Source organism: Hoplias malabaricus, chromosome 14 (genome assembly GCF_029633855.1).
Source record: "Hoplias malabaricus isolate fHopMal1 chromosome 14, fHopMal1.hap1, whole genome shotgun sequence".
NCBI lineage: Eukaryota > Metazoa > Chordata > Actinopteri > Characiformes > Erythrinidae > Hoplias > Hoplias malabaricus.
Genome location: NC_089813.1, coordinates 38,933,910 through 38,954,104, shown reverse-complemented (window position 1 = coordinate 38,954,104; position 20,195 = coordinate 38,933,910). Strand labels below are relative to the sequence as shown.

Here is a 20,195-nt window from a genome sequence, read left to right as displayed (position 1 = left end):
AGACACAGAGAGAACACACCACACTCCTCACAGACAGTCACCCGGAGGAAACCCACGCAGACACAGGGAGAACACACCACACAATGTTAATGCTACCCCATAGATAAAGGCAGCAGATCCGGGGGGTCCATGGACACAGGGAATTATAGTAAACTGAGGCGCTGGTGTCGTCCGCCGCTTCACGCTGTCACTCAGGTTTGTTGACGGTGGAGCGGAGGGATGCCTGTGTTTCATGAAGCTCCCGTATCTGTGTCCTTCTGGTTCCTCTCCTTTTAGTTAAATTTGTCATAGTCAGATCTGCCGGAGTCATTAGCCACACTCTGAAAATATTCACACGTTCTGCTTTACATTCATCCAAACAGATCACAACTCCATCCCTTTACCTTTTTCCAAGTAAACGACAGCCCACCTGTCCGTCTGGACACTGATGGATGACTGTAGAGCTCCTCCTCCACGCTTCAGACCAGCTGCCCACGCTCCAGCCACCACCAAGTGCCTTGGAGCTGCCCCTACACTGAAGTTCTCACGGACTCCTAACTATCACCAGTAGATCGACCAGAGGAGGATAGGTCCCCAGCGTGAGCCGTGATTCCTCCCAAGGTTTCTTCCTCAGCTGAGGGAGCGTTTCCTTGCCACGGTCGCCTCTGGCCTCGCTCTCCTGGGGATTTTTATATGTTTACATTTCATGTTAAAACTTACTGGAATTCTGTGAAGCTGCCATGGTTGTGTGTGTGTGGTGCTTTTCAGATCGGTTCAAGGCAGTGTCTGTGAGGTATAAGTTAATGGTCAGTACTGTGGACTATTTTTCATAGCAATGACACTGACATTGGTGTGTGTGTGTGTGTGTGTCACTAGAGAGTGGTTCAAGGTGGTCATTACTGTAGACCATTCTCAGCACAGCAGTGGCATTGACACAGTTGTGTGTGTGTGTTACTCAAGTGTGATTTATGGTACTGATCAGTACTGTGGACCATTCTCAGCACAACAATGACACTGACATTGTGTAGTGATTCGCCACGTATCAAACTCAGTGTAGAACTGTAAACTGTGGACGGGTGTTTCCCGTAAAGTGGCCAGTGGGTGTACGTAAAGTTTATGAGCAATGACCATAAAGTCCAGGCGAGACAATGCAGTGTGGTTCAAAGGGTTTTATTGTTCCTTTTTCATTAGAAAACAATACAAAATTCTGCAACAACAGTCATAAATTTTGCTTCGAGTGAACTGACGTCAGCCACATGGTACAGTAAAGTGCTTCTTTAGATCAACGTATTTGTCTTTGTCCTGAGGGAAACCCCAGGCCTGGGGTCATTTCCATGAAGTGAAACCTCTCAGTTATTCAGAATCAAAACTGCCCAACAGGAGAAGAGGTAAAGGACATTTCGACTGAACAGTCATCAGATCTACACACGCCTTCTTTTCTTTTCTTTTTAAATTCAAGTGAAAACCCTGTGTTGTAAATATCTTTCCAACGTTTCACTTTGAATTTCCTTCCCATGAGTAGTCAGGAGTTTAGAGGGAACGGACAGCGCTGGACAGAGGAGAGCCGGACAGGCTCAGCCTTTAGCCTTTGGGCCAGAGGGTCACATTAGTTTGAGAAAACATAAATCTGAACCCCTTTAATCTCGGCTTAATTTGGGACACGAAGTTCCACTGGGATCTACAATTCCAGCTGGGATTCAGGAGCTGGACTCTCCACAAAACCCCTTCTCAAACGAGTCAAGGGGCTGAAGAGTGTGGGGAGATTTCCTTCGTCCCCAGCTTTACGCAAGGCGGTCCATAACGAGTACGAGGGGTGGGGTGGGTGGGTAATAAGCAGTGGCGGGCTCTTTGAGCTGGAGCCTTGGCGCCACACAAGTCTTTGTGCACGTTTGAGAACAAACCCAGAAGTTTGGTATATAAACAAGAAATGAAGGAGGAAAAAAAAAATAAAAAAAAAAAGGCAAATGAAATACTGAAATCGAAAAGTGGTCTAAATGACGTTTTCCAAACCAAACAAAAAGGATTGCCTTTTCAGCTTATGTACGTACAAACTGTCTCTATGTTTAACTGGTTTCTGTAGCAAGGTAGTTTCCCGAGCAAAACGTGAGAAATCTGCTGCATATACAATTCAAGTAAGTCTTACTATAAGACATAAACCTCCACGAAAGAAACGCCACGGTAGAAAAACGATTACAATCAGTGTCCTATTCTCAGTTAATAGGCTCTTTAACACGAGGACTGCCTTTCTCTCTGCCGTCTCCCTCTCCACAAAGAACCACGCGGTCGAGTGGGCGATGCTCAGTTAACATTCAACGGGATTAATATATGCTCTGGTTTGCCTTCTTATTGGTGACGTTAATGCTTAGAAAACAAGTACAACCTACGAACAGAGCTCACGATCCAGACTCGGATGATTCGCAAGTCACCAATCCTCCAATTCTTTGCGAGAAGAAGCAAAAACAAAAGTCACTTCCAAAAATATATATAATATTATATAAAAAGAAAAGATCACCGAAAACCAGTGACGACAGCCTTCACTGCCTTCTTTCTCCCCTTTCTCTCTTCAACTGTTAAAAAATAACGTAAAAAAAAAATAAAAAATAAAAAAAGTAAAACAAATAACAAAAAAATAACGTTAAAAAAAACGTAAAAAATAAAAAAAGTAAAACATAACAAAAAAATAACGTAAAAGTAAAAAAAAATAATAAAATAACGTAAAAAAAAAATAAATCGTACAGATCTCTCAACTTTTCTTGCACACTTTCCAGACTCCCAACTTACACGAGTCAACATGAATACTTAAGAGCTTTATAAACAAAACAAAAAAATGGGGGGAACACAAAATTTAACGTAAAAAAAAAAAAAAGAAAAATCCGGTGTTGCACCTGAACAATTTAACAGCACCTGCTTAAAGATACAAAATAAAATATAGTAATAATAATAATAAAAAAAGCTTAAAACATCAGTGTGGCACAGTTTCGATTGGAGTTACAACAAACAAAAGTAAACTTTTTAAAAGAACATTTCACACATGGATACAGCTACATTTTCTTGGAAGACTTTTTTTTTATATAAAGATTTTATATTTTTCCTGGAATGCTTTTCCATTTTTTTTAGTTATTATTATTTTTTTAAATTAGTTTAGAAAAGGCTCCCCCTCTCTTTCTCGCCGAACAGGCTGAACTCTTCGTTACCTTGGACCGGTGTTCGGCGCCGGTACCAAACCGAAGCAGTCGTGTCCCCTTTTTAAAAGAGAAAGGACATTTCATTTTCAAAGCCTTCTTCCAGGACTCCACGAAGCTGGAGACTAACGCGGTCACGCTGACGGACCTGTGCTTGCGTAACCACTCGACCAACTCGGTGTGCGTTTAACGAAGGCGCTCTGCCCCTCGTACGGATCTCGACCGTCGCCGCCGTGTACCACTAAGGCGTGAAGGCTTGAAGGGTGTTTTAGTGTATAACGCTGCAACTGCAGTTGCAATAAGGTTGGTCACATTTTTGGAGGTTTTTTTTTTCAAATCCCAGGAGTTCAATTGAAACTGGATTTCTATCGATTTAAACTGAACACCAGAAGCTGAAACTATAAAACCTAAAGCAGATGACCCACTTACGGAGGCATGCTTATGGAAGTGCACTTTCGGAAATGACCGATGTTCGCAAAAACACTCTGGCGCTGAAAGAAGCTAAGTGCATGTACTATTTTGGTACGGGCGGCCAATCCTGAACGAGAGGCTGTGTTTTACGGCTCCTAATGGTCTGGACCAGAGATTATCCACTGATGACTATATTCAGAGGCTTTGAGGGGGGGGGGGGGGGGTTGGGGGGGGCTTTGAGAATAATGAAATGACACTAATGGTGTGGGGTGAGGCACTGAGAGCTCCTCTGAAGTCATGCCAGACCTGATTTCATCTTCATCAGGAGTTGCATAAGTGTGCGTGAACCTACTGACTATGGGGCATCTGTGTGTACACACACACACGGACACACGGACACGGACAGGCGAAAACAGTCCGGAAAAGAAACGACGTCTTCATTGAGAATATCATTCACAGTGGATCCAGTTGTAAGGTGGAAGCAGCATAAGAGGGATCCTGGAGAGAAGGGGATTGTGGGTGTTGTAGTCCTTTGGTGTCTGAGCTGGCTTCAAAAATACTCTGCCATTTAAAAGTAAAGAAGGGGGCAAAACTTAATACAAAGTAAAAGAAATTAAAACAAAACAGATGGTTTATCCCCAACACGTGCCCCGTCCCAAACCCAGAAGTGCCCCCTCGTGCTGCTGCGAAGTGCTGGGGAGCAGATAAAGGACAGAGAGCGCGACTGGGATTGGGACCGTTGTTGTTTTTTTTAATACAGGAATACGTCACCCAAAAACATCCCCAAGAATGAGGGCTAGCGATGAAAGCTGATGGGCACCAGGCGGCATGATCACATTCGCACATTCGGCTTGTGTTTTGTTCTTTTTTTTTTGGATGAGGTATCCCTTCTCTTGGCAGGGAGAAGAGGGCGGGGCAGCAGAGACGTCTCACTTTCTAGCCAAGGTCTCAAACGTTAACAGTCCATCGAAAAAGTCCCCCCGTCCTCAGGCGCAGTCCCCGATGATGACCAGCGGCGCCAGGAGCTGGCTGAGCTCTGCAGCCGACACCGGCGCCCCCTTCAGGAGGCTGCTCCTCTGCCGGCGCTTGGCCAGTTTGGAGTTGGAAGGAGGAGACAGTCGCATGGAGCAGGCGCCCACGGTGACCACCTGAGGAGCCTCCTCCTCCTTCTGCTGCTCCTCCAGGTCGTCCTGCTGGGCAAGCTGCCGGTTTACCGCCATCGCCTGCCCGGCGAAGAACGTCAGGTCCTTGGCACTGCTGTTCCTGTGGACGCAGAGGAAGAGAGGCGTTAGAAGAGAGGGATTAGCAAACGCAGAACACCGCTATAATGAATTAATCTTATAGGGTTAACAAACAAAAACACTTGCAAACGCTCACCTCTGGAGCAGGATGGAGGACGAGATGGAGTTAGGAGCACCCTGAAGAAATGAAGGGAAAGAAAAAGCACAGTTAAATTCGGGGCTTATTCTTTAAACACTATGTTTGGCTTCAACGAGGTAGAGTTAACCACTTCATAAACGACTCCGTTAGATACGATTAGATGAATATTGAATCTAGCTCCTCACCCCTTGGACCCACGGGTGCTGCAGAACCTGAGCAGCACTGAGCCGGTTCTTTGCGTCCCGGACCAGCAGTTTGGAGATGAGGTCTTTGGCGCCGGAGGAGATGTGAGCCCACTCCTTCTCTGGAAACTCGTACTTTCCTTCCTGGATGCTCTCAAACAGCATGTTCTGAGAAAAGGGAGGGACGTGATAACCGGTTTATTGCCTTCAGTATTAATATGTAATCAATCCCTAACCCAGTTTATAGTCACAGTTATGTTTTCTATGGTTTGAGCTCCTGCCCTGATCGGGGCTGTACCTGGCAGGCTTGGCATGGCTCCCCGTTCTCCCAGCCACAGTCACTTCCACAGCGGCCCACGAATGGAGGGTAGCCGCTCAGCATGATGTAGAGGATAACTCCCAGGCTCCATAGGTCACAGCGCTTATCGTAGATGGTGGCTTCTTCATTAAACGCCTCCACCACCTCGGGTGCCATGTACTCGGCGGAGCCACACTGCAGAAAAACAGAGAAAGAGAGGGAGAGGAGTTTAATTTACCGCTACATGACATCAGTGTGAATTGTGTTCAGAGAGAGAGAGACAGAGACAGAGAGAGAGACAGAGAGAGAGAGACACAGAGAGAGAGAGACACAGAGAGAGAGAGACACAGAGAGAGAGAGACACAGAGAGAGAGAGACACAGAGAGAGAGAGAGAGACAGACAGAGAGACAGAGACACAGAATGAGAACAAAATAAACATTTGCCACCTGGGCTGTTAGCAGCATCACAAGACCAGAAGCAGGAACTCTCGCTCCTACCCGGGTGTGATAGTTAGCGATGTGTGTGTGTGTGTGTGTGTGCAGAACGGTGTTTAGCTCCTCTCCGAGGGTGTGATTGGAAGCCAGTGTCGGCTGATGTGCATCATGTGCTTCGAGTGGGTCTCAGACGAGGCGTGTGAGAGTCACATGGCAGACATCACACTAAAATGAGATTAGAGATAAGCCACAAGAACAGGATCCCCACATGCGGGCATTAACGAGGCCAATCAGTCACCGATTACCCCCGTTATTGAAAGTAATAACAACATATCTCTGTGTCAACAAGCACACAATCGCAAGGCTTTTCGTATTGATTCACTTAATTGACACTGTTCAGAGCGACTCGGAAGGAAAGTAAACACTTTTGTTCAAAACTCTCGGGGCTCTGCGTTAGAGCCTTTTCCAAACCTTGGCGCTTGAGGCAGAGACATTACTTTTAATCTTTTCCTGCTTTGTGTTCGAGGGCAGGAGGAGGAGGAGGAGTGTGAAGCAAGTGCAGAAACAGCCGTTACGTGACAGAGGATGAGTGAGTCACTGGAGGTTTTGAAAGCTCAGCCGAATGTTTTCACCTCCGTTTTCTGCCAAGCCTGGGCCGCCTCCGCGTCTGAAACCGAGCCAAACGCTCGGGAACGGGAAAAAACGAGGACAGAGAGGCTCAGGGAAGGAAAAAACAAAAAAAAAATAATAATAATAAAAACCCCACAAGACAGCACTCAACACCTCTTACATAACAGTGCACACCCACAGCACCAACACAAACACACACACGCACGCACTGATGTGTACAACACACACGGCCCAAACAGAGCAGTGTGTGAAGTCAGTGGGTTCAGCAGGCCACCGGAACAAAGACATTCCTTCAGGCTGGACAGCTTTGAGGACAATCCCTTTAACTGCAGATTTTCTACTGGGGCTTTTTCCCTTTTCATTAGCAGGGCTGTTCCAGTGCTTTAAGCCCCTATCATTATGAAACACAGCCTGCAATTTCTATTATGAAACTGCCACTTTTTGGGGCACGTCTCCAAGAACCGTTGATCCGGGCAAAGCAGAGTTTCTAGGTTAAAGTCCTTGGGTAAAAGTGGTTCATTAGCTTCACAGTCACAGCTGCTGTAACCCATAACACCCAGCCACTGCTCTGGTACCGGGTCGAGTTCACAAAACCATCTCAGTCCGAATCAGTCAAATCAGAACGGCTGACCTCCTCCCTGCATTAACAAGGAGCCTTGACTTTGCCCCCCCCCCCCCCCGCCCCGGTGCCATATGTGCACTTTGTTTTGGTTCTGCTTCTGACGCTGGTTGTTTCTCACTGCTCCGAAACTGTGTTTGTGCTAAGCAGCTCTTTCTTTTGTCTTCCCAAGGCAGCTGTCGTGGCTCCTCCCCGCCGAGCCTTATGTAATGCACTTTCGCAGTGCAGGAATCTGCTCTGCAGACAAAGACCCCGCTGTTGAGAACCGTCCCCTCCTCCTCCTGCTCTGCCTTCACTCAACCCCCACGTTCGGGTCAAAACTTTACAGCTTCCCCCCTCACACCACCCTCTAACAAAAGAACCCCCCCCCACGACCTCCTGCCATTAACTGCTCTGACCCGCGTCTGCAGACGGACCTGGAATCTCGTGCTCGAACAAATGGACACTGGATTAAAATGGGAGCATCTTTTTCTGGAATCTTCTGGGCATTGTACGTTTGACCAAAGCTCATTCGGCAATTTCCCCCTCACTTCAAAGTCCTAGCTCTCAATCGGCGTACAACATTAACCGTAGTCAATGTCAAATACCGGCGTATCATGTTTCTTGGCAGTTGTGTGCTGTGGAATTCACAGGCCTGAGATACGGAGGCTATCTCTGCTTGCTTTTGATAAGAGAGAGAGAGAGAGAGAGAGAGAGAGAGAGAGAGAGAGAGAGAGAGAGAGAGAAAGAGAGAAAAGAGAAAGAAATAGAGAGAAAAGAGAGAAAGAGAGAGAGAAAGAAATAGAGAAAAGAGAGAAAGAAAGAGAGAGAAAGAGAGAAAGAAAGAGAAGAGAGAAAGAGAGAAAGAAAGAGAGAAAGAAAGAAGAGAGAAAGAAAGAGAGAAAGAAGAGAGAAAGAAAGAGGAGAGAAAGAAAGAGAGAAGAGAAAGAAAGAGAGAAGAGAAAGAAAGAGAAGAGAGAAGATATTTACACTTTCAGGCTGTACTCGTTCTGTGATGATGTAAAATTACTGGCTCTTTGCATCAGTCAGATGTCTGTGGCGCAGATGAACCTCCTGCATGAGAAAGATACATGCAGGTCTAGTGTGTGTGTGTGTGTGTATATATAACCTGACATAAGCACAACTTACTGGCAGAGGGCAAACCAGGGGCTTTCCTGGCCATGTGACGAGGAAGTGGCTTCTCAGCTGGCGCTGAGCGTTTGGGTTTGGGTCTGAGGTTTGCGTCTGCCTCCTGTGCTGGCAGGTTACACTTAGAGCTCTGAATTCCCCTGCTTGTTTGTTCATGTGTAGCTGCAATGTATTTGTTTGTGTGTGTGTGTGTTAGAAAAGTCTGAGGTGGTACAGTACTTTGCAGGAAGCCTTGTGGTTGCATTTCTCAGAAAATCAAACTCATTCCCCTGAAGCTCTGTTGCTACCTGTGTCTTAGAGGAGACCAACCCCCTCGAACACGTTTCCTCGCCCCATACGTCTTCTGCAACCCGTTGCTCACAGGCTCTTGTACTTATCGTGTGAATACAGTGCAGACGTTCGTAAACACAAGCCTTCACAGGAAAGCGAAACGCTAATGGGGGAGACGTAGTGAGAGACAAAGCCAGAGACCTAGAAAATCTGATAAGATTGATCCTGTCTAAGCAAAACACCAAGAGCGCATGTTCAGCTCTCTTCCACAGTACAGCACAAGCCACCCCCAGAAAAACCTCCCCAGTTCATCCTCCCTCTGAGCCAGCCAATCGCATGCCAGTTGCTAGGCAATTGGTGGGGGACGACTTCCTCCAACACCCACCTCTCCACCGCTCTCCAGCGCAGACACAAAACAAAGAAACTGGCTTCCAACGAGGTGGGTGCGGTGAAAAAAGTGAAAGAGTGAAAAGGGACAGGCCGAGGCACGAGGAGGAACCGAGAAGTAAACTTCCAAATGCACAGCTTCCAAGAAGTGTTTCTCGATTCCCTGTTTGATCGCTGGTTCTGCTCTGGGCCTTGGGAAACCACATTTGCACAACGTGTTCCTAGAATCCTGGGCCCAAGTGGGTTTTAGAATTGTTTTTTTTGGGTGTGTGTGTGTGTGTGTGTGTCTAAGCTTTTCGGGGAGGCTGATAAAGCACGACCTCGTCCGAACGCCAACACGATTGCTGCGAATATGTGCACCGATTCTGCTTCATTACAAAATGAATTCATCAGCATAAACCTGCTTAAATCAACATGGGAGGCACATTAAAGCCAGGAATCTTTGCTTTTTCCACAGTTACCACTTTAACACAATTATATCTACATTACATTAAACTCACGGAGGTTCACTGGTCTTTTTAGATGTGTTCCCCTTCAAGAAAACACAGTGTCCATTGTGAGCCCTACAGCCAGGCTGTAACATGAAACCCTGCCTATGGAAGCCACACCAAACTCGCATCTGACCCTTGCTGCTAGACCAGAGCGAGGAGGGGGGGGGGAGGCGGGGGCGGCATCCGTCACCGCTGCATTGAAAGCCCCTTTGCCATTCTGTCTACAAATATTGTGGATCTTTCCAAAGGGCTGCAAGGGCTGAGCCCAACTCCAGTTACACCAAAAGCCCCTAGCCATCCCTCTACCCTCCCTCGCTGCACGTCACCTGTTGTGATCCGTCTCTCCGCATTCAGAACCTGTGGGAGGCAGCACGAGCCGCTCAAAGAAGCAGCTGAGTGGCAGCACAGTGTTCCTTTCACAACACAACCCTCGTTCTCCTTTAGCTGATAAAGCACGGGTTGATGTGCTAGAACCGACGTTGATAACTTCGCCTAGCGCTGACCGACCTCACTCGCCACTTTCCCTGCTTCGAAACCTCCCTGTCCAGCCGTGCTCCGTCCTTGACCTCCGACTGCCAATGGGAGAGATCTATTCAGCTGACACCACCTCATCTCGTCCAATAGAGCGACGGGACCGGGGCTCTTGATAAGCTGGGCATTTTTACAATGCCATTCCTTATCTACAAAGGCAACAGAAACAACAAAGCAAGGTCCGGAGGCTTTTACCTCTCATAGCCTTCCTGTTCATCCTGCTTTATTTATGAGTCCGGCAGTGAGACTTCAACATTATCTTCATTCTATTTTTAAATCAGACTGTCTCAATGGCAAAACGCTGGAGCCACAGACGTTCAGGGACTTCGACAGCACGCTCTAATAACACTGTAATAACCTCAACCATTGGGAACGGTAGGTTGTCAACGTCTGAGGTTTTAGGGGTTGGAATTGGAGCGGTAAGGAAGAGTTTGGATCGCTGCACCTACCGGTGTGAGGAGCTCTGGAGTGGAGATAGGAGAACTGTCACTGTTCAGCTTGATCCCACTGCCCAGGTCGAAGTCACATATCTTTACAGGAGAGATCTGAAAAAAAAAAGAGAGTTCAGTTGTGAAACCCCTTCTTCAGCGATGTCCGAAAGTGACCTGGGCTGTTTGCGTGAGCCGCGGTCGAGCAGAAACACTATTTATGATTAACTTTCCCAGCGGAAACGCTGGAGTGCACTTTGATTCTGTTGTTCTGCAGAACTTGTCGATGAAAAACACAGAAGCCACACAAAGACTCACCCTGTCCTCGTGTTCACATAAGATGTTTTCAGGCTTGAGGTCTCTGTGGGCCATTCCTGCGAGACACAAACAAACATAAAGGGTCATACATCAACTCTCCAGGGTCATGAGGATGAGAGGGGATTATGGGTGGGAGCGTAGTGGGCATTGAGAGCATAAAAAGTTTGTTTCCAACACAGACTGCCGCCAGGGACAGCTATAAATAGAGGAGCGGCCCATCATCCCAACTGTCTTTCTGGCAAAGAGACTGCTGGCCTCCTCACTATTCTTCCTAGAACTTCACCAGTGCATCTTTCCAGTAAGAGTACGAAATAAGATCGAGAAGCATTTCGATATCCCTTTCCCTGACCCTCAGTACCTCTTCTTCCTACAGCGACCTCTCCCAAAAAGGACCCAGCTTTGGCAAACCCTCCTCTCCTCTCGAGAGCTTTTCTCACCTTTGTTGTGCAAGAAATCCAGAGCGCTTGCGATGTCCTGCACCACAATGCTGGCTTCCTGCTCACCGAAGTGTCTCCTCTTGTGAATGTGGGTCAAGACGGAGCCTGGGGGAAGGGAAAGAGAAACACAAACAGAAACACGTTAGAACCACATGCGAGGTCGGTTATATAAAGATGAGCGAGACTCAGGTAACTAGATTTATAAAGTGTGTACAGATACTTGACTGTCCGCATCGTCTCATCTGCACAAGGCCAACTTCTAAATTTATAATCATGCATATGGTACATGCCCTTATCCAGAGTACGTTAAGTGTTCTAACAATTTTTGAATGCAAACATTGAAAAGGATGAGCCCATCATTATATATACCTCACTCTGCTTTTCTTTCCAGCAGCGGTGCGCAAACAGAGATTCAGAATGCCCGAGGGATCCACTTACCTCCCCTCAGCTTCTCAAACACCAGGTAAAACTTCTCCTCTTCCTCAAAAAACTCCACAAGCTCCAGAATGTTTCTGCAGAAAGCCAGAGAGCAGAGAGCCAGAGGGTTAGGTTTCAGGCGCGGACAAAACAAAGGATGCAGCAGAGATGTCTCCTATTGAATGATGCACACGTTTAGCTTGGTCTTCTTGAGGTGTAAGTGTAGGGTAGCTGCCTATACGATTACACACTCGCATTGACTATACGTGGGAGAGTATATCTGGGTCAAGACATGCGTCACAGACAAGCAAGCGCACTATACATTTCTCACAGATTCTAACAGACAGATTTAGAAAAAGACTACTACCCTGTGGGTCAGTCCAAGGCCTGTTTGTGACTGGACTTCTTTAACTAATGTGTAATAGTCTAGCTTTATAACATGATATTAAATATATTGTAAATACTTATAGTTATAGGAGGAGCCCTGTATTACCTGTGGCCCTGGCACTGATACAGCATCTCCACCTCCCTGAAAACACGACTTCGACTGTGTCCTGGCCTCTTCTCTATGATCTACAAGGGAGGAAGCGGGAGAGAGAGATTAGGTAAGGATCAAAGACCACCAACAGAAGACTCAGCGTAACTGCTTTGGTGCTCTTGTCACTCGCCCTCCTAATTGACATTTGGGACAATCTCCCGAAGCTGTAAACGACCACTCTACGAAGAGAAGAGCTTAAACCGACTAAGCAGCGGAGAAGTCAGGCGCTGTGTTTCTAAAAATACTCTAAGCCATATTAAAAAGAGCCCCAGGACCTAGTTAAAACACAAGGTCCTCATGAGGTTCACTCGTGTCAAACTCCCATGGCAATATAATTTCAACAACAACAGCAGCTCAAGAGCTCAACTTTGGTACAGGGGGGGAGGGGGGTTAACGAAGAACATGGGTCTCTTTTTGCGAAGCCAAATGGACTGTCGACACCGAATGGCTCGTCTCTCCGGGCCCCTCACCCCTGACCCCGTGCTGTAAGCTCTACATGCGGCTTTTTCCTCCCGACTGGATTAGCAGCGCTTTTTAGGGCAGAGCGGCGCACAATGTGGGTCCAGGATTAGAGCTCAGTGTCTGGGCAAGAGCTGCATTCCCCAACAAACCACAGCAAGGCTGCAGCTCTCCTGAGTCAGCAAGCCCTCTGCAGCAGCCTCTCTCCACAAAACCCACATTAACATTGTGGAGAAACGACTATAGATTGGTGGGCCAACAGAACAAGAAAATGGCAGGGTCAAAATAACACAAAGGACCAGGCAAAATGAACCTGCACCAAAAAAAATAAGGCTACTGGACTGAAATCTACCACATTTTACTAGGAGCGTGTTATAAGACCAATATTTATCTGCTAAGCTAACACCCATTTACTACTACACTCTTTACTAGGTCAAGCTCTGGTAGAGCCCTTGAAGTTCAAGTCAGAGATCCTTGTAATAATCTCTAGACACTTCCCATTGGTCAGTCTTCAAAAGGCACATTGTCTGCTGAAGGTGGGGCACTAACCAAGCTGTTGTGTTTGAGTCTACGCTGCTGGTGCTGCTGAGGATTGGGGACTAATATAGAAGTATGCCTATAAAGTTTGAGACCGAGGGTGTTCAAATTTTACAGTCTAGTGAGAGGGGTCACATCGTAAATCCTCGCAGTAGCTCAGATGGTGGGGCTCCTGAGCCAGACGGCGAGTCTGTAAATCAAGTGGGGCTTGTAAACATGACGCCCATGTCCAAAATTACTGGACGCATGCTGGGGGTGGAGGGGGGGGGGGGGGGTGGGGGAGTTCATTGAGCCCTCCCTTTTGTTCCGACCAGGATACCAACACCAACACCCCCTCCCCCTTGACAACGCCCCTCCGGGAGGGGGGGGGGGGGCTGCCCAAGACATCTGCTCTCAATCTCCCATGGCCCTTCCCACCCAAAACGACCCACTGCAGATAAGAGCCCTGCACCCCCCGAGAGAGCAAAGCCCCTCTGTGGATAAACAATAACACAGAAGCCTGCGTGTGACTAATGCAGCTCTACTTCTCTGCAGTCAGGAAGGAGGTGGAAAAAACGTGAGCGACGTGAGTTAAGTGCACTTTACACCTACCACTTAAAATATAATGTACTCCTGATATTTGCATTGCATCTCTAATAAAACCTTGTTTTTTTCCACTGTAGTTTAATATTTTTCACCTAAGAAGGCACTGTGGTGTTTTAATGTACGGACGTGATAAATAAACGTAAAGCGTTTCCGCCACCTCCTCCTTATCTATAAGCAAACAGAAGAGAAACGCTGCTAAAGCACATTCTGTACCCACATACACACGTGCCTTTGCAAATCAAAACACCCACAGAATTTCACAACGCTCACTTCCTCAGTCTTTTCACGAGGCAACACGCCTTTAGCGTATAACGTCCGCGCTCCAAGCCACGCCTCAACAGCCAAGACGCTGAAAAATAAAATAAAATGTAAACGTTTTAGGTCAAAACCTCACACCAGCCCCCCCTTCTGCATAAGCCACAAGCCAGGACACAGTGTTCCCATGTTCCCGCCACTGGACAAGCTACTAGCCAATGAGACTGAGGAGAAGGGGAGGCTCCGACAACAGAGCCCTCTGATTGGCTGCCTGAAAAGAGGGCCCAACAAAAACAACAGAGGAAGTTTCTCTGCTGAGCCAGCACTGAAGGTCTGTACAACAGCAACAACACAACAATTCATAGCTTTGAGCTCTGCACAACACACGGATTAGGTAGAATCGGAATAGGTAAATATCTGAAATATGCCCACACCAACTTTCAATCCCAAGACACTCCCGAGCTCACCACCCACAGCCATAAGAAATGTAACATCACAACAACAATCCATACCGGTCATAACAGCCATGCAAATGCCACTGCAGCATGTGACAAGACAAGTACAGTCACGCATCCCTGTCAAAAGATGATCGGGTCCTAGTAACCTGTCTGATCCCAGTTCCAAGAAACCGCACGTGTGCGAAAAGACTCACCCCATCCAGGACAAACGCTGGCAAACCTCTTTTTTTTTTTAATTGCGCAGACACAATGCTGCTTTGTTGAAACATATTACAAACTTCCAGGTAGGAGGAAAAGGAGGAAAACATGTCCTACCTTTACAGCGTATTCCTTGTGGGTGATTTGGTTGATGCAGGTTTGGACTTTTGCATAGGCTCCCTCCCCTAACACTTCATCCTGCAGCTTATACACATCTGAAAGAGAAAGCTTCCATTACGACCAGCCATTAAACCTGAACGCAGCGGCTCTGGGCTCTTTTCTAACATTATACGCTACGGTCATTATAAAACGTTAAAGGAGTACATACCTTCAAACCTTCCTGAGAAGCTGTCCGTCGCACGGCACCTCTTTTTCTTCTTATTTCTTTTTTTGGCATCGGGGATGTCGATTGGCTGGCTGGATGGCATGTCTTTACATCAGAACAGAAATTAAGAGAGAGAGAGGGGAAAAAAAACAAACACTAAGAAGCTGATCCTTCGGGACAGGCTTTAAAAAACAGGCAGATGGGAGGCAAAGGCTTTACTATAAAAAGCAGAGGAACGCGCACTGAGGCAATTGGAGCAAAAGCGGGTCAAGAGGTTCTGACGCTTTACAGTAAACAGCAGCAGTGTGGCTTTAACCCACATCACAGCCCTAACTCCGCTGCCTTCCCAACGCGATAGTTAGGGTGTGTAGGCGGTTTTGGAAGTGCCTCATCATCCACAGGCACAAACACGGTTTTATAATGTCCAGAGAATGAAAACAAATGAAATGACACTCACCGGGGCGGGTGGAACAATCGAAATTGAAGGCATTTTCAAGAAGGTGGGATGCGGTTTTGTTGAATTCTTCTGATTCAAACGGATTCTGGCCCTAAAAGAAAAAGACACCGTCTGTCATTTTAGGGAAACCCCAAGCAGAGACAGTTCAATGTGTGGTTAGTCATCTTCTCAGAGGCCATGCCACCGTTCATTCTGGTCACGACTGGTCAGATCAGTTCGACAGCGGCCGTTAATAACGTATAAACGCTCTGTGACTCCTCTTTAAGTGAACGCACAATGCAAGCACGTCTGTCAGGGCCACTCCAGGGCTGTGACAGTTGCCTGCAGCATCGCTGACTTCACCAGAGAGAGGAAGTGTGAGTGTGTCAACACACCTTGAAGGAGCGGTGGAATCCGGTTACAGCGGCGATCTTGTTCTGCACCATTTTTCTGGTCTTGAATCAGTGACTTATTTTGGATTGGCGGCAACAACGGTGGTCTTTTAGCTTCAGTGATTGACTTCACTTGGCTAATCGACAGCTGAGACCGTGTGCTTCAAACGGGAAACCTGTAAAACAACATTAACATCTTAGAAGACAGTACTTAAAGTCAGTTCTCTGGGCGGTAAACACGTGACGATAAATCTGCTCATCCATTAACTTTATCAGCTCGTCTGATGTAACTTCAGGGAGGACTGATTAGCCCGGTATTGGATAACGTCCACAGATACCGTTTTCCAGAGGAGGAGGTCCCTCCATCTCCTCTTCATATAAATAAGCATTTTCGTTTACGAGATAGTGATTTTTCCATGTGTCATTTCTTAACGTTTAAACACTTCTTTATGGAAGGACCTGGTATCATTTGTATTTGTTCGTCGATTACGTCGGATAATCAACCCTTTAAAGGACTTATATAGTGTCACTATCCAAGAAAACCATCCATTTTTTTTAGTTTATACACAGTAGCTGTCCTTCACATTGTGTGAATATCTCATAATGAAAAATCAAAATTGCTTCTTCTCTAAAGTTACTATTTTTGATATATACGTTTTTTCTTTTGGATATTTACATATGTATATGTGTGTATATGACTAACATTCAGTCTAGGCACGTGACCACAGCAGCTGTACGTCATCAGGGGGTTTTCATCTACAATACAACAACTGGGAACTGAGAGCTTAAGGCCATGAATAAGCGCACGTACAAGCAGTGAGCCCCTGGCTTTGCCCCAACATGCCAGCCAAGTTAGACCGAGGGGCCAAGAATAACCCACCATGACCCAGCTAACCCCTTCTGTACTTCACTTTAGCACTCATCAGTGCACAGGCACTTAGTGCTAAACATGTATTAAACTTGAACATGGCTCAGTTTGATGAAGGAGGAGAACAATGAAGATCCAGACAAACACCAGCAGTGATTCCCTGTGCTGCTCCTTCCTGAATGTAGACTGTAGCTAACGTCCTCTGGTCTAATCTCAATTTTAGAGCCCTTTGTGAGTCTGTAAAGGGAGGTGTGTGAGCAGCAAAGCCATTGAATATGGGGCAGGAATTAAAGACAGTGATTTTAGACAGGTCACCAGATGGCTGCACCACAATAGCACAGCATTAGTTTCCCTGCTTCACCACAAAACACGACTATTTCTACACTCAGTAGCTGGATAAATATGTTATAAACAACACAAACCAACAAGAAAACTGCCTTTTGGTTCGTTACAATGGGCAGGAGTTAGCTGAATTCGCCGTGCCACCTTAAAACGGTGCAGGCGCTACACATAAGTGCTGCAGCATTTAAGGGGGAACGGAGGATTCGAGTGAGAAACCAACTCGGTCTAACGTTATTTCTGTGTCTCGTTCACAACATAAAAGAAGCCAAGGCTGACAGAATAGGGCTGCTGCGCCATTTTAACACTATTTAAGGTGGAATGGAACTGGGAACGCTGTTAAAGCAAACCAAATAACGGTCAATATCCACTCCTCGTTCAAACAACAACAAGCAGAGCCGAGACCGTTAGAATTCAGCTTCGCGACGTCACCACTTAATGTCTCATTCATAGCAACAAAATGGGGGGGCTTCCAATCCGCTTTGGAGCCCATATCCTACACGAGAGGGCACAGACATGCAATAAAAAGCCACAGTTAAGGTGGACTCACCCCGTTGACGGTGGGAGGTTTGTTTCGTGTTAAAGCTCCAGTCTGAACACCGTTGTGAGACCCCTCTCTGCTTCTGGAAAGCAGCAGACGTTGGCCGTGGGAGGTTGGTGCTGATTGTGTGGAAGGTGGAGAAGACGGACCGAGAGAAAGGGTTTATATAAGCTCAGGTCGTTGGCCACGCCCCTTCAACAGTGTAAACACACAGAGAGAGTCATGTGGTCGTGTGACGTAGCCCCTTCAGGGTGGATTTCATTCGCTTTGTGTCTTTTCTAGAAGAATACAAAGAAAAAAACAACCATGGACATAACTCTTAAAGTGCTGAACGTTTCAAAAATGTCTTCCATACCACCTTAAGCCAGGGTAAAGCCTTAAGCCCCGGACCCACTGTAATTGGCCTTCTATTACAGACCACAGAAGGGCTGCGTCCTGCATGATGCAAGGCTCTGTAACATCCTCAGCACTGCCACCATGAACCCTAATGACTAACGCAGAGAAAATATGAGGCTTTCTCATTCACACAGAACCCTCTTATCTTACACAGAGTTTCAGCCAAGAGAGGCAAGGGCATAGGGGCCGTAAGATACACAACTGTGGTATGTTCCGCCTGGCCCCTATGAGTCTCATAGTTCAGTGTATGTATGTGGATATGTTCAGCATTTTTACTGAAGATAGGTGTCATTTTTCGTAAAAAACCCACAGTAGGCATTTCCTCAGTGAACCCAACATCAAAATGACTCAGAAGGAGACATGCCACAACTTGTTCTGACTGGTCTATAGTGACACATTTGAATACACTCACTCAAAAATTGTGGGTTTGCCCCAAAGAGGTGACCACAACCCAAAATAAAATTTGTTTTTAAAAATATGAATAATTATTTTGGCAAAATGTAATAATTATGTATTTGGGGAAAATATAATTTTAATAATCTGATACAAACACACACCCCAAAACACACATCTCACAGTCACATTGGTGGAGGGTTTTAAGATGTAAATCACCTCATACAACTGAATAATCCACATACTCACTCATGTTTATGTACTGCTCCACAGGGCGCTATTCTTTTCCACAGCAGGACAGAAGTGTTAGCATATCCCCTCACGTCCTTCCACAGTGGACTGAAGTGTGTTATGGTTTCTGCTGTGATGTTAAGTAACGCAAACGAGGAAACAATTAGTGAATCCCCACTTTATTAATCTAAGACACCAGAAAGGTTCTTAGAAGTGGTGTTAGCACAGTTAGCCACCCATGGTGAAAAGACTATGCTAAGTGTGTTAGCATAAGCTGCATTGGGTCCTAGCGTAAACGCTACTGAACCGGCTGAAAAAGGCTCTATGTCCTCCTTAGCCATGTAGTTTGAACAATAAAATCAATGAGACATTTACAGGAAGCCCATTCCTGCCTAGAAGCGGATGGTAAATATTTCTGAAAGAAAAATACTATAATTATAACTGGTTTCATTATAAATGAGTGTTTTCTAATAAATAATGACTTGGGTTTCCAAAATGAGAACACGTTTTCTCATAATTTCCTTAATATTTCAAATTCAAAAGTATTTCTGGTGCTAAATCAATATTTAGAGAATGTATCCTTATTCTAATAATTTGACAAACATCTTCCAGTCACAGAAAGGTGGCTTTAGAAAACACACCTGAGGAAACACATATGAAACAAAAGCCAAAGCATGAACCATTACCACGTTTAAGCATTTCGAAGGAATGTGACCCGTGCCGAAGTTTGTGTTTTAGTGCCATGAATCACTGTCATCATTGTAAATGTCAGTTTCCATCCCAGTTCAAACATCACATGAGCCAGACTGAGGTAAACACCTGCAGAGTGCGGTGCTGCGAAATGACCTCTGTACAAACCACTGTAAAGACGAACACGGGAAAGGCATTTCTGAGAGGAGAAGCCGGGAGTTCAGGGAGTTGCTCATTCTCTCGTGCTGGTGGCACGTTTTACAGAGAGCTGACTCAAGTCGAGCCGCTCTGGAGAGTCTCACGACAGTGTTAATGAAACATGTCACGCTATATTTTCTTTCAGGGAAGCAGGAAGATGGTGCGACCTTCCTCTGGACAAACACAGACGCTTTAGCACTCCCTAGATTAGCGTATTAGCATCATCCAGGCCTTGTTTACATATTACTGATGTATTAGCCTTTTCACATTCTGCACTCTGAATATCGTCGCTGTTCAATTGTCACACAGTGTGAAGGACAGCTGCTGTGTTCAGATGATGCTGTAAACTACAAATATCAACAAAAATGGAGACTATTTATTAATTGGACTATATACAACATGTCCAAAAGTTTGCGGAATGACAGAATCCAGCTGCTTCCATTGAGGAAAAGATGTTCAACTGTGCCTACACAGAGGGCATAATCGCTAAAAAAAAAGCATGGAATGCTTTGAAGTAGCTGCATATGAGCTGAAAGTCACCATTCTAAATGGCAAGGGTCTGTAAGTGAATATAAAATCAACCAGCACTAGACTGTGGAGCACTAGCTCTGTTCTATGGAGAGTTTGAGCTCCATTTAGCACCGACTTGAATGAGTAGGTATGGCTTTTGTGGCCCAGAACTAATCCCCCAACATCAGTACGTCACCTCTAATGTTTTCATGGCTAAACGGCATCAGATTTTTGCAGCAATGTTCTGATATCAAGTGTAAAGGCTACACAAAAGAGCTGAGGTTTCTAGAAGGAATTCTGAATTAGCACATGTCCACATATTT

General features: G+C 46.0%; 1 protein-coding gene across 1 annotated transcript; it reads right to left on the bottom strand.

Annotated features, from left to right (window-relative positions):
• Window positions 1–1,139: 1,139 nt before the first annotated feature.
• Window positions 1,140–18,042, bottom strand: mknk2b (MAPK interacting serine/threonine kinase 2b). Its single transcript, XM_066643563.1, has 14 exons — window positions 17,464–18,042; window positions 15,710–15,882; window positions 15,336–15,426; window positions 14,882–14,983; window positions 14,671–14,768; window positions 12,017–12,096; window positions 11,545–11,618; window positions 11,107–11,211; window positions 10,670–10,725; window positions 10,373–10,468; window positions 5,433–5,627; window positions 5,138–5,302; window positions 4,950–4,990; window positions 1,140–4,835 (listed from the first exon to the last, which is right to left on the bottom strand). Exons 2-14 carry the CDS (start codon window positions 15,758–15,760, stop codon window positions 4,559–4,561), a joined length of 1,431 nt encoding a protein of 476 aa, XP_066499660.1. The 5' UTR covers window positions 15,761–15,882; window positions 17,464–18,042; the 3' UTR covers window positions 1,140–4,558.
• Window positions 18,043–20,195: the final 2,153 nt, after the last annotated feature.